The 13,336-nt window shown below is 39.3% G+C and overlaps 1 protein-coding gene across 1 annotated transcript; it reads right to left on the bottom strand.

Annotated features, from left to right (window-relative positions):
- Positions 1-1,180: 1,180 nt before the first annotated feature.
- LOC119740383 (sterile alpha motif domain-containing protein 9-like) lies at positions 1,181-12,193 on the bottom strand. Its single transcript, XM_038215661.1, has 6 exons — positions 11,946-12,193; positions 10,706-10,880; positions 9,568-9,679; positions 9,166-9,321; positions 3,650-8,238; positions 1,181-3,356 (listed from the first exon to the last, which is right to left on the bottom strand). The coding sequence occupies exons 1-6, from the start codon at positions 12,191-12,193 to the stop codon at positions 3,237-3,239; spliced, it is 5,400 nt and encodes a 1,799-aa protein (XP_038071589.1). The 3' UTR covers positions 1,181-3,236.
- Between the last annotated feature and the right edge of the window lie 1,143 nt (positions 12,194-13,336).

The raw sequence follows: 13,336 nt of genomic DNA, 5'->3' as shown, positions 1-13,336 counted from the left end.
CCCAAGGGGGTATAGGGTGAGTTAGAACCATCCGGGGGCAGTTACGCCACTGCTTGCATCACTGTTAGCTATAAGTATACAGTTATTTGTAAATACGCTTTTGATTACTATACTGAAAATACATACAGCGTGTACAATTAAGCCTATAGAAAGCTATTTGTAAATACGCTTTTGATTGCTTTACTGAAAATGCATACAGCGTGTACAATTAGGCCGCGGGATTGATCCAAAAGTTAAGAGAAGCAATCAGTTTTCTTCTGGTGTGAGAAAATATATATACACAAATGGTTGATATTCCATCCCAACCATTTGCTTTACGTTGACGTGTCAATTATCTTAAATTTCCACGTATTAAAACAGTACAAAATGACCAATCAACACTTTACATAATATCGCTTGTTCAATTGTGTACAAGTACTCACTTTGAATTTAACAGAGTTTGAACGCAGAGCTATTATGATTATGCTCAACGGAAAACTTCAGTTAGGTTTTCAACTGATTGTTCAAAACACTCACTGTAAACTTTAAATTCATAACAAACCACGACAAACAAAGACATATAACCCCAAAACAATGAATGATTAAAAGGTTAGAACGCATACATAATATACATCATAGAACAATAAAACGTTGATTTGAAAACAACTATTGTTATTTCTTTTGCGTTTTCTACTTTAACAATCGCAATTACAGCTTCACTTGATCCATATTTCTCTATGTAAAGATTTTCTCTATCCATTCAAGAATAAGAGACTCTGGGTTTTAAGCAGAATAACGCCAAATTCTGAGAGCCTGGGGGGTGCGCCCCTGTTATGAAATTGCTTGCATCATTGCCAGCTATAAAGATGTGTTTACAATTAATTGTATATGAGCTTTTGATTAGTATATGTAAATATTACAATGTATAATAATGTATCAAATAATACAGAAATATCCCATGGATTGATCCAAAGTTTCAGAAAAGCAACACGTTTTCTCTTAAAATAAACATACAAAATGTGAATCGTTCAAATTTTCCCTGAAATTAAAAGAGTAAGTTAAAAATATTAACTTCACAAGATATTTAATTTCCTTGTCCATTAGTGTAACAAGTACTGAGTTTTAATTGAACAGCATTTTACCGCAGAACTACATGTACAAGGTGAGCCAAAAAGAAAGTGAACGAATAAGAATAAGATGGCTCGCTCCATTTCATAAAAACAATTACGGATGAAGTAAATGTTATTGACAGGTAACTGTGGAATTTTCACGTAATATGCATACTCTGATCACCACTGATCATTTACCGTTCTACGAACTGATGAATACCAATCAAAATACAATGAAACATGGACGTTTTTTCACCTTCATGAATGAACGAAAATAGACAAATATCGAGTGGACTTGTTCATTATATTCAGAGCACAAAATCTGACAGTCAAATAATGTTTCAGTCTTGACTCAAATGATTAAAATCTCATTTGTATTTGAATGCCTGTGTGTAATCTGTAATTCTCACTCAGCTCAATATCTTCCAAACAACACTATAAAAATTGGTTCTTTTTGGAAGTCATGCATAACTTCTGATAGCATGGATCACTTTCAGTAATTATTTTGGTTTTCAGATGAGTGGAAGAAAATGCTCTTTGGAGTCAGATTCATCGGTGCATCAAATTTGATTGCTTTTTAAGAAATTTTTTTTGTAATCCTGGTCACTTTCGTTTTACTTGCCCTGTATACTACAAAAAACTTCAGTTATGTTTTCACTTGATTGTAAATGTTAAGTCCACTGTAAATGTTAAGTTCATCATACATTTTGGAAAATAAAGACATTAACCCAAAGACAAGTTATTTACAAAGTCAGAAACGCATAAATGCAAAAATATTCACAATCCACCTTAGTACAAACAAATCTTAACTTGAAAACATTTTTTTACGTGTTCTACTTGTAAACAATCGTAATTACAGCTCCACTTGATCCATATTCTCATATATAAAACGTTTCCTCTATCAATTCAAGAATAAGTTGTATTAATGCAGTTGATATAAGCATGTGTTTTTACAGTTCATCGAAAGATCGAAACAGAAATAGTCCTTATAAAGTTGTAATTGTAAAATCAAAGGATGTCCTTGCAGTTTTTTGTAAATACACTTTCGATTAAGGTGTCACATAAAAACTGCATGCTTGTACAAGTAAGGATATACGAATTGATCTAAAGTTAACGTTAAGAAAATATATACAAATGATTAAAGTTTATGACATCAACTGAACCATTTGCTTTACATGGACATTTCAACAATTCTAACTTTCCCCTGCATAAGAAAGAAGAAAAATCAACATTTCACATGATAACATTTCATCTCCTTGTTCATTAGTGTAAAAAGTACCGAGTTTGAATTTTACGCAGAACTATATTATACTGCACGGAAAACTTTAATTATTGTTTTTTTTTAATGATGAAATTCTCACTGGAAAATTGAAGCATATCACGAACTTGGCAAAATAAAGACAAACAATTAAATAGGCCTATAATTAGGTTAAAAGTCAGAAAGGTAAACATGTAATATTCGCAATCCGCATAAGTGCAATAAAAATAATTTGAAAAACAATCATTGGTATTTTTTGATTACCTGCTCTACTATAGGCCTATGTTAACAACTAGTTCGATTATTTTTGTGTCGTAAGCCACAGAAAAGTAACATTTGCGCTTTATATACATTGTGTCAGTGAAGGGAACATTCAATGGGAATGAAACAAATTGAGGAAGTATAGCCACTTTTTCCTACTAATAATTGTTTTTTTAAAGTGAAGGGACTTCGTGAAGCAAAGATATTGTTGATCGATACAACCGTATAAACGGCATACTTTCCTTAAAAGGTCCCTACGCTTCATTTTTTTTCTGTTTGCCGTGAACTGTGTCTTCATTTAAAAAAAAATTGTTCAGCGTTTAATAGAAAATAATCGATTTGAACGAGCTGGTGTTGCATCGTGAGCTGTCATTAAAAGAAACACCGAAAAAAATCACTCTGCTCCATTAATCTTAAACATGTATATACCGCCTGTATAAAATCGTAACCATTTTGTTTGCTAATGCACGTGCAGGTAAGCCCAATGAAGAAAGCGGTGGTTAGAATTGACTCTTTGGAAATTAATACATACATCTGTATATATCTCACACGTTCTATGCTTTCCCAATGACAACCTCAAATGGAATTTCCTAGCCAATCAGTCAGCTGATGACGACATCATTGATAGGCTAAGGCCCGTCCTCCAATGACGTGTCTTCCTGTAAAAGCCGCCGAAGTTCATCTTGTTTTCCCTTCAATTGAAGTTCGCATTCCTGAATCTTCTTTGTTCTGAGTGTCCAAACATCCCCCTGTCAAATATAAAAAAGGGAATAGGCCTAAACATGATTGCCCCTTGTATGTTACAGGCTATACGTGTGTATGCGTTAATTTTTGCATCACTGGTAATGAATGTATCGTTCGTGTGCATTTAGGTGTAGCACGCTAATAACTATTTTGAACTATTTTGACAAAATTCAACAATCGAATATTTTGAGCGTATAATTATAAATCTGGGAACAAATTTCAATCTTTTGGATTAATCCTCACAAAAACTTGCCTTCCGTGAAAGGCTGATTAACGATAGTAGAGAAAATGTAATCACCTTGCTGGTTGTCTCTTTTACATACTCTTGTGGAGAAGCTAGCAAAGCCATTCGCTCTTTATTCAGATTCTGGCGATCCTTCTGAAGCTGGTCAATCTTGGACAGATTTTTTGACAACGAGGTCTTGGATTTTTCAGATGGTATAGTCAAACTCGGGTAGGCATGGTGAAAGCGTGGTGCTGCATCATTACGCGATTCCTTTCCTTTGATCTTAACATCATAAGCAACCGGCCCATCCCAGGTGAATCCAAGGTAGAACGTGACGGCCTCTCGACTTGGTACTTGCTGATTAAAAGGAACTGCCAATTTGATTTCGATTTTGCCCTTCTTCGAGAGGTGCACTAGGAATGTATGATGTTGTAATGTTCCTTCCAAACGGACTAACCGCTCTTTGACAGGACGAGACGACCAAAACTCATCATCACGTTCTGCCCTATCAATTTTACCCGGAGTAGGGTGGAGCTCGTTGATGTGGGCAAACACTTGGAGATCTTTGCCTTGTCCCAAGAAGAAGTATGTACGTGGTTTATTTTGGGGTCGGCTGGACCATCTTTCTTGTGCCAATCTTTTCCCGGCGAGATCCTGCCACCTCTTTCTCAGTGCGTCAATGTAATACGACAAATCATATCCGTCTAGTCTCTCCGAGTCAACATCTGGTACTGGCCACAGAAACATCATCATGAAGAAAGGTGGAAAGCAGTCTGTTTTACGATGATCTATAGCATTCAGCGGCTGAACAAACTGCTGATAAACCTCATCAGCTGACACCAACTGCTCTTTAGCTGAGGATAAAGCCAAGTGTATGCATATGATAGTCTTCAAGTCAAAAAAGTTGTACTGGTTCGAGTTCTTCAACAGAAGTTGCAAAGATTCGTCGAGTGTACGTAACTCCTTGTTTCGAGCAAGATCAAAGATATCACGAAAGGTGCCACATTTGGATTCCTTGACTTGTCTGCGCCAATATTCGGCAAGGCTTGTGGGATCTTGATACTTGCTTGGCTGTGCTGGTTTCGGTTCACCGTAATACCTTTCATATATTTTAAAGTATTCTTTCAGGTGCTCTTTCATCTCAGCAAGTTTCTGTCCCGTACTCGCTGTAGGATCGTCTTTGCAGAAGGTTGACATGTCATCCAGTAAACTCAATACAGAGTCTACTCGGTCTTTCAAATTCATAATACGGGCGTGGCAGCGGTCGCTTATTTGTGGATGGTCTGAAGGTTTGATGTTCAGAAGATACTTCTTCAAATCCGCTTTTCCACCCTTTGTTCTGAAGGGCTCTACGCACGTGCCGATGACCTCAAGAAGTCTAAAGGCGACTTCGACTTCTGCATATAAACCGGTGTACTCAGTTTGCTTCGCCTCCTTGGAAACCTCGTAGGATGTGTGGAAGGCATCCATGGCTCCATATGAATTGGAAAGGAACTCATCGCATACGACTTGCTGTTCTTCCATGTATTTGGACGACTTTTCTTGCGTGGCTGTTTTGTACACTCGGCCTTTGGTATCCCAAAAGTAACAGTTTTTGGGGTCCAGCTGCAGTGCTTTGTCAGCATATAAATGTGCCATTTCAATGTTGCGCAATGTCAGATAAAGTCTTGCAAGCTGCTGAGCTACAAAGGCATCTTCAAGTGTTTCAAAGCCAATTTTCAGTATCTCGATGGCCTTTTCGGGTTCATGTTTGTTGCGAATGTCCTCTATGAGAACCGCATATTTAGTCTCGGTGTCATCACCATGTTTTTTCCTCTTCCTTATAACGAGAAGATCGCGCGTTGCTTTTTTGAGGCTTTCCTTGGAGTGGGACCATGAACGGAACAGTTCAGACTTCAGAAAATCCATGGCGACGTCTACAAGCGACTGGTTGTCAATCTGGAGGGTCTGCGTTAAAGCTTCTCTGGCTATGCTTTCATGAAAGATCCTTAATTCCTTGTCTTCGGCGACCACAATGATCTGAAAAGAAGAGGACACTAAAGTCTCCCATGGAGCAACCCTTCGTGTCGAGGGGTGTGTCGAGTATAGTAGCCGTCTGCTGCGGGGTAATGACCGCCTATCCATAAGCGAGTCACAGCAAGATATAGGTATGGCAGCCTCTGGTCTGTAGGAATTCAAAAACGCACACAGCTTAATTAGCTCAAATTCGTTCGGTTGGATGTCACTCAGAATCTTCGAAACAACGTGTGCGATATACTCTTTACTGAATTCTTCCTTCATCACCATGAATGCGAGAAGATGTTCGGGATTGTACTCGGCAGTTTTTAGTTCCTTTTCCTTGTGTTCTAATTCATTGTACTTTTTCTGAAACCATTCCTTTTCACGGGAGTCAAGCTTTTGAGTCAACGCAATGAAGAGTTCTCGACGTTCACTGTCCACCAATGTTTCCGGCTCCGAACAACGTTTACAGTGCAAGAGGACACAAACTGCTCCACCATCAAGGTGCATATCTCTTGAAACATCCTTTAACTCATCAATCAAGTCGAGCAGCTCAACTTCATCGATGTCATCAACAAGTACACACACAGGAGGAATTTTCTGAGTAGACTCAGTAGAGTCCTCGTTATAACCGTGCCTTCTTACCCCCATTATCTGATTTACAGTGTTCTTTGTAACTCTGTTCACGACGATACAGCGAAAATCGTGGCGAAGCTCCCACAGGACATGACGGGCTAACGTAGTACCCCCGGCACCAGGTTGGTGTAAGAGTGTCACTGTGACAATTAAGCTCTCTTTAGCCTTCGAACTATCAAGCGGTTTACGGACTTTTCTCGACATTTCTCCAAATCCTTTTCTCTTCAGCACGTGACCACAACCTCTGTGGAGATTCATTTCCCTTTCACCTATGGAAAAATTCCACCAGTCAACCTTCGCGCCGCGATAAAAGTTCACTTCTTTTTTTTCCGCAAATTTTTGGTAGTCCTGACTGGATTCGTCCATGTCGGTATTTTCGCACTCGTTTTTGCAAACAACAGTTATATCATCCCATTGCTCTTTCTGTTTCTCGGATAAGAAACATTTTCCTGCCATGCGTGTAGGCAGTTCGTTTGCCTCGACCTGGTTCACACCACTCATTCGCATAATGATGCCGTTGATTTCTTGCCATTTCAGTCCAACCACGCTCCTCTCGTCCAACTCAGGTTTGGTGACCCACTTTTCCACGCCCTTTACAAACTGTGAGTAAACATTTTCATTTTCAGCGATGCAGGTGATGTTGTGTAAGCCTTTGAAGGATGAAAACATTTTTCTGAAAATGTCGCAGACAATTCCCAGATCATCATCGGATAGTAGAAGAAACACTATAGAAGCACGATCCTTTGGTATGACCGAAGGCTGAGAAAAGAAATTGATGGATGCTTCTACATCTCGACTGCGTTCCTTGTTCCATTCCTGTAGATCCATGTGAGGGGTACGGATACTTGGGTTATCTTCTCGACCATTAGCGAATAGCCAAATAGTCTTTTCTGGAAATCCGATGTTTTTTCTTAGTTCTTTTAGGTCTTCCTCTGATTTGATGTCTTTGAACAGGTCCGGCTCCTGCAGGGTAACCATTCTTTTTTCATGATATAGCTTACACAGTCCATCTGATAGAGATGTTGCATCAAAATCTAAGACAGCTGTCCATTTGATGTCCTTTATAAATCCAAATTGTTGCCGAAAGGGGTCGATTTCAGACTCGGTAGATTTATTAAGTACGGTCGGCTTATTTGCAACGAGTACGGGATAGAATGACTGGGACAGTTCGCCATGTTCATCCCCTGTGAGTAGCATGCGAACCTTAGCTTCGTCATCTTTACTGATTTCCACTGCCGACATATGCGGAGGTGTATCGGACGATTCCCCCTTAGGAGATGTAGCTGTAGATTTTTTATTTTTCTCGCCGAAAGCCTGCCTTTCCGATTCGTCATCTCCATGAGAAGACGGCGGAGTTTGATCGTTGGGTTTTGGGCATACGTCTTTTCCAACATCCGGTTTGCTTTCGTCGTGTCTTTGTGCATGTTCGGATGTTTTCTGCAATGGAGCCATCTCGCCACGAGAAACGGGTCTTTGTAATGGTTCGTCTCGCTCATCGAATGGTTTTGCTTTTCCACTTGGAGGAAGGATGTCTAGACGAGGACTCTGATGAGGTGGGAGAGTATCTGGTAGCTCCGCCTTCTCTGTCTTTTGTGAAGAAATTGTTGCTTTGGATTTTGGTATTTTCGGTCGAACTGATGCTTGGGGGATATCATTAAAGACTTCATCAGTTTTCTTTTCAGGTTCAACTGTGGACGTCTGTATCTGATGGACGTGGGTTTCATCTTGAAGAGGCTCACTTTCTTCTTTTTTATCACTGAATGACGTGTCCTTCGTGATTGGGCTTGATTCAGGCTGACGTAGAAAGTGTTCTCTTTCGTACATTATGAGACGCATGTCCCGTTTGTTTATGCTGAAATCTTTCGTCAGATGATCTTCTGTGTACAGCTTCAAAACCCTTCCATCTATTTGTTCATCGAATAGTTGATTAACAACCCCGTCCGATACCCCGAGACTTATGAGCCAACGTTTCACATCATACTCGGTCCAGTCTGACATGTGCACCGGTAGTTCCATCGAGGCAGCATCTGGAATGCAGTACATCAGAACAGAATTTAAAGCAACGACTTTTGACGCGTTCAACATAACAACTTTTCTTCATTTTCTTATAAATCGAATTCCCTCAATACCGATTAACCCACTTCTTAAGATGTCGGTATTTGTCTTTACGCTACCCGAGCTTCCGCAAAAAACAACAAGGTTGTCGTAATAATTTGCTTTGCGGAGCAAGTATAAAACAGTATAAAACAATATTTGTACCTTGTAGAACATAAACAGAAGCTATATATCTACCTTGCAGGCGCGGTTCTACGGGGGGCTGGGGGCTTTAGCCCCCCCCCCCATTTTTTTTTGTCTAGCCCCCCCCCCCCAAAATAAATTCCGTAAAAAGAAATTGCATTAGCAAAAAGAAGGATTGTGATGTACGTACGAACGGTCTCCCCCTAAAGAAATAGTCTCTTAAAGATGTGTTCCTCGTGCTATTTTCCAGTTTCACCTCGAAAACTAAATATTGATTATCATTTTTTTCAATTGCTATTTTCCTAGCAGTATAGTTATTCACTTTCGAATGAGCCATCGAACGAAATAATCCACCGACATTTAGTTATTGACTTACTTCTTCACACAAATTTAATTATTGGCGGCCAGACTATAATTCGGATCTCACAGGGTGGGTTCATTTGTGCACGAATTGAAAGCCCCTTTTTTCAGAGGGTTGCAGTCGCCCCAAATCTGAATAAAGTGTTTTTTCCCGTTAAAACAAAACAAACCATACAAACTGAAAACTCTTTATTATAGGAGAAAAAAATACATTTTTTAGGACCACGGGGTATGCAACTCTAATGGAAACTTTTCAAACTGTGCGTAAATAAATAAATTTTAAAAAAAACCAAGATGTAAACTGCTTATACATAGGGTGATATGCAAGTCCCCGAGTACGATACTGTTCAAATCACCATGTACGGTAGTATGCTGAGTGCTGTCACGGGGTTTCGATGACTGGTTATTAGCTGCAGCTCCTTCCAGCACAGTATCGTCTAGTCTCCCGGGAGTTGGCTCTTTCTCTTTACTTGAGTCATCTTGTGATGGTTCCTTACCAGACTTTGTACTCCCTGTAATGTCAGATTGATCAACGAACAACGTTACATAAACCTATTCCTATTCCGTTGAATTTTTTTAATCCTGATGCGTATACATAATATTGTGAGAGTGCGTGAGATTTGATGACATGTTAAATCTTTTCGAATTGTGACTGATCTTCTGTCTCTGGGTTAAAAATGACAAATACATGCATTAAAAGGTAATGTTCAAAATGCAGTTTAAAATACAGCCAATTAACGATGCGCATCGATACTAACGTGTTTTATTTTTGTCTTTCCTCGTGCCGCCCATCAACCCAGAGACAAGGCGTAGCTCTAAGTTTGTATCCTGCTGAATGTTGTGGTCCTCTAGTGAGAGCGCGTCACAAAGCTGTTTGGGAAATTATTTTGACAAACATTTTTATCAAAAACAATTTTCAATAAATAGGAATATGATCTTTCCTTGTGTATTAGATTGGCTTACCATCTCACTGACTGACTATCACTTGTTAATTAGACTGGTTACCTATCTGATTGAAGATGGTAATGGAAACCTACTAACAGGAACAAATAAAATCCAGAATCGCTGGAGCGAATACATGAAGGAGATCTGCAATTATCCTATCCAAACGGATCCTAACTTGCTATCATAATTTGAAAGAGGGGGCCCAGGAAAAGGTGAGCTGGATACAGAACCTCGAATATCCAAAAGAGAAGTTGAGATAGCAGTTGCCAAAATAAATTTAAAAATGAGGAGTCGCCAGGAGTAGATAATATACCAGCAGAACTGCTCAAGGTCGGTGAACATTAAATAGAAATGCTGCACATGCTAACATATAGAAAATAATTACTTTGTAAAAACACAAAGTAATTATTAGAATTAACAAGAAAAATATAAAAAATCAGTTTAAAATCATCATGAAATAACAAACACAAAATGACAAGCAAATATAGAAATATACAATATTTTAAAATACAAAGGTAAGTAAATGTAAAACAGACCAGCTGTGACCACTTATACAATAAATGTTTGTTAAAAGAGACATACACCAAAACTTAACTCCTTAAGAAAAATAAGGAATGGAAAATAAGTGCTAAAAGAAACCTTCAGGGGATAGTAAAAACCACAACAACTACTACAACGATGAGTGTGTCTTTTTCATTTCATTTTCCATGTTACTACAGACTATTCTACGAACATTTTAGCCGTTTTCATCAATTGAATGGAGTTTTGAACGCTTTGTGACCAGTTTTATAAGGCAGTATTAAACTTTCCACAGTAGCCTCCACGAAATGCACAGGCCAGTAATATTATGGGTAATTGCAGAAGTCAGAGGGGAAGGTGATATCACAAATGATCCCACAAGATAGCGGAAATGTGCTCGATCTTGCATCCTTTGGTTGCATGCATATTTACCTCGAATCCTTTTCTTGTGAAAAGATGTTGTTTTTCAGGATCGATTCCCAGCCGATCTTGGAGCAATCCCTTCAGAGATGAAATCGAGGTTGATGGATGCAGCTGCAGACAAAATGTTGAATCTAAGGGGGTCTCAACTATGATCTGTATAGTGCGTTTTTTGTCTTTTGCAAGACTAAAAATAAAATAAAGAAAGATAATAGACTCGTAAGCATATGCTTTGGAACAATGACCAGTGTTGAAGTCGAGACTGGATAGTCCGAGACCAAGACCGAGACCTGAAGTTTCGAGACCGGGACCGATACCAATATGGTCCGAGACCGAGACCGAGACCGCGGATAATTGGAAACAACCTCCATATCGTTGCCACTTTTCTAAACATTTGTTTTCAAATATTTGCTAACGACTACAACGCATAAAGTGTTAATCTGATGAAGAATAACTTAGGAGTGCGAACATTTTTACTTATTTTTTGCAATCTTGAAACTTGACAAAAGTAAAAAGTTCAAGGCGGTTGTTTCATATGTTATATAGGAACTCGGATCCTAAACACTCCACGGTCACCCCTTGGTTTCAGCTATACGGAAATTTTAAGATGCAGTTTTAATTTCACATTCAATCTCTCTTTTTCTAAAATAATAATAGGACTTAACTTCTAACAAGACTTGTCAACCTGATTTTAAAAAATGGGAGCTAGAAAAAATAGAATTATTATTTTGTAAAATGTCCATCATGGAATCTAGACTTGCACATGTAGACCCTCAAGTTGCGAGGTGGTACTCAGATATGGGTTTGTATTTTTTAAATGGGGCATCATTATTTGGAGGTGCACTGCATGGATTTTGATCAACATTTTGTCTTCCTGAGACATTTCTGAGCCCGGGCGGGGGGAGGGGGTATATTAAAGTCGCGCTGTTCAGGCCTCGAGCAGTTTGAAAAACACAAGAATCAACATTGCACGTCAAACATCAAACAGTTACTTTTGTTACTTGACTTTTATGACGATTTTTGTAACAGAAAGAAAATAACGCAATAGACATTGTTAAGCACGGGAAACTTGAAACATGCATATACAAGGAAACATGTTTCAACAATTTGAATCTAAATATCATTGAAGTTATATTTGAAAATTACGTACATTTCTGAGATTGGGTGCATGGAAAATGACATAATTCTATTTTTTGTTTAAATGACAGATGCTTGTCTCTCTCTTCAAATGTTTAAACAATTGAAATCATACCATCTTTTGTTTTCAGATTCTTTCACCGTATGCTGTTTCGTCTGGGACTTGGTAGGTGACTTTTTGTTGCTCTTTGGTTCTGATGAAACAGCCGCAGCCCTTGTCATTGAAAACACAGAGAGGAATGCCATTTTCTTGGACTTCCTGACCGCTTTCGTTTTAGTGACCATCTTAGACTGGGAGTGATCATAGTTGACCCGGGCGGCTTTCACAGCATTTTCCCAATCTGCATACGTCTTCAAAGCCATGGTCAGTCGCCGAAATTTTACTACAAAGTAGACAAAAAAAATGTCGGGAACAAAAGATAATTTTATAATAATACAGTTTATAAAGTGCCAAAAAAGTTTAGGTCTTGAAATGTGTAAAGTATAAAAAAAAAACCAGTAGAATATATGAAAGACATTTGTAACGATTTTTACATATGAAATATCTTTAAATGACCAGTTATTCAATGATCAATAATTAAATGCGAATTTATTTCTGGGCTCACAGGAATGGTGTCGTCTACTCCCGAAGGCATACTTTTAAAGTACAGCCAACTAGTTTTTATTTTTGAGACTTTTTGAGCAATCCGCTCCGTTCACAAGTACCCCCTCACCGGCAAAGAAAGTACAGAAAGGGGTAACCGAACGACCCCATCTTGCCCGACTGCAATATTTTACCGCGGAGCGCGACCACTGTGTGTATAGTACACATCCAGTGGTGTAGCCACGGAGGGGGGGGGGGGGGGGGGCGACAGCCCCCCCATGAAACCTTGTCGCCCCCCCCCTACTGAGATTTTGAGTTTCTAAAAAACTGATCATTGATCTACATGACGCCCCCCAATGAAATGTCCCCCCCCCCCCCCCCCCCCCCCCCCCCCCCCCCAGTGAAAAATTCCTGGCTACGCCACTGTACACATCCCGGTGTGTACGTGCGTCACCACACAAGGAACGGTGCGCGTCAACCAGCTAAATGTCCCGCCCATGGGACGTCGTTGCTATGTAAAAGGCGCCCTCTTTGTTGGCGCACGGAGCCCATAGTCCAGTAGTCTGGTTCCCAGACCAAAAGATTCTGACTATTCCTGATGAATCTTAGGTCAGGCAGCCTCCGTGGCTAAAAATAAACATGAAGACATTGATGGCCCTTTTTCAAAGCTCGGCTTCGTTTCCGATTTCGCTTTATCGCTTGTAGCTTTTAATGTTCTGATCAAATTTGTCAATAAATCATTTGCTTCGTAATATCATAGTCATGATAATACAGTTTGATGTTTCTGTAAGATAACATTGACTAATGTTGATCTGGAATCTTCAAAATTAGGCACCCAAATAGCACTGTTAGCAGGCGGAGCCGAATGAAGACCGAGTTTTGGAAAATCTCGGTAACGGTCGTCAAATTCAAAATTGTGCGTG

Source organism: Patiria miniata, unplaced genomic scaffold (assembly GCF_015706575.1).
Source record: "Patiria miniata isolate m_02_andy unplaced genomic scaffold, ASM1570657v1 HiC_scaffold_10, whole genome shotgun sequence".
NCBI classification, from domain to species: domain Eukaryota; kingdom Metazoa; phylum Echinodermata; class Asteroidea; order Valvatida; family Asterinidae; genus Patiria; species Patiria miniata.
The sequence above is the reverse complement of the archived record's forward strand: the minus strand, read 5'-3'. Positions and strand labels throughout refer to the sequence as shown.

Bases quoted from the DNA above. Each gene is read 5' to 3' on its own strand.
- LOC119740383 (XM_038215661.1), bottom strand. From the start codon at position 12,193: ATGGCTTTGAAGACGTATGCAGATTGGGAAAATGCTGTGAAAGCCGCC. The intron at 10,881-11,945 runs GTATGATTTCAA...TTTTATTTTTAG, and splicing joins GAATCTGAAAACAAAAGATG to TCTTGCAAAAGACAAAAAAC. The intron at 9,680-10,705 runs GTAAATATGCAT...TTTCCCAAACAG, and splicing joins TCACAAGAAAAGGATTCGAG to CTTTGTGACGCGCTCTCACT.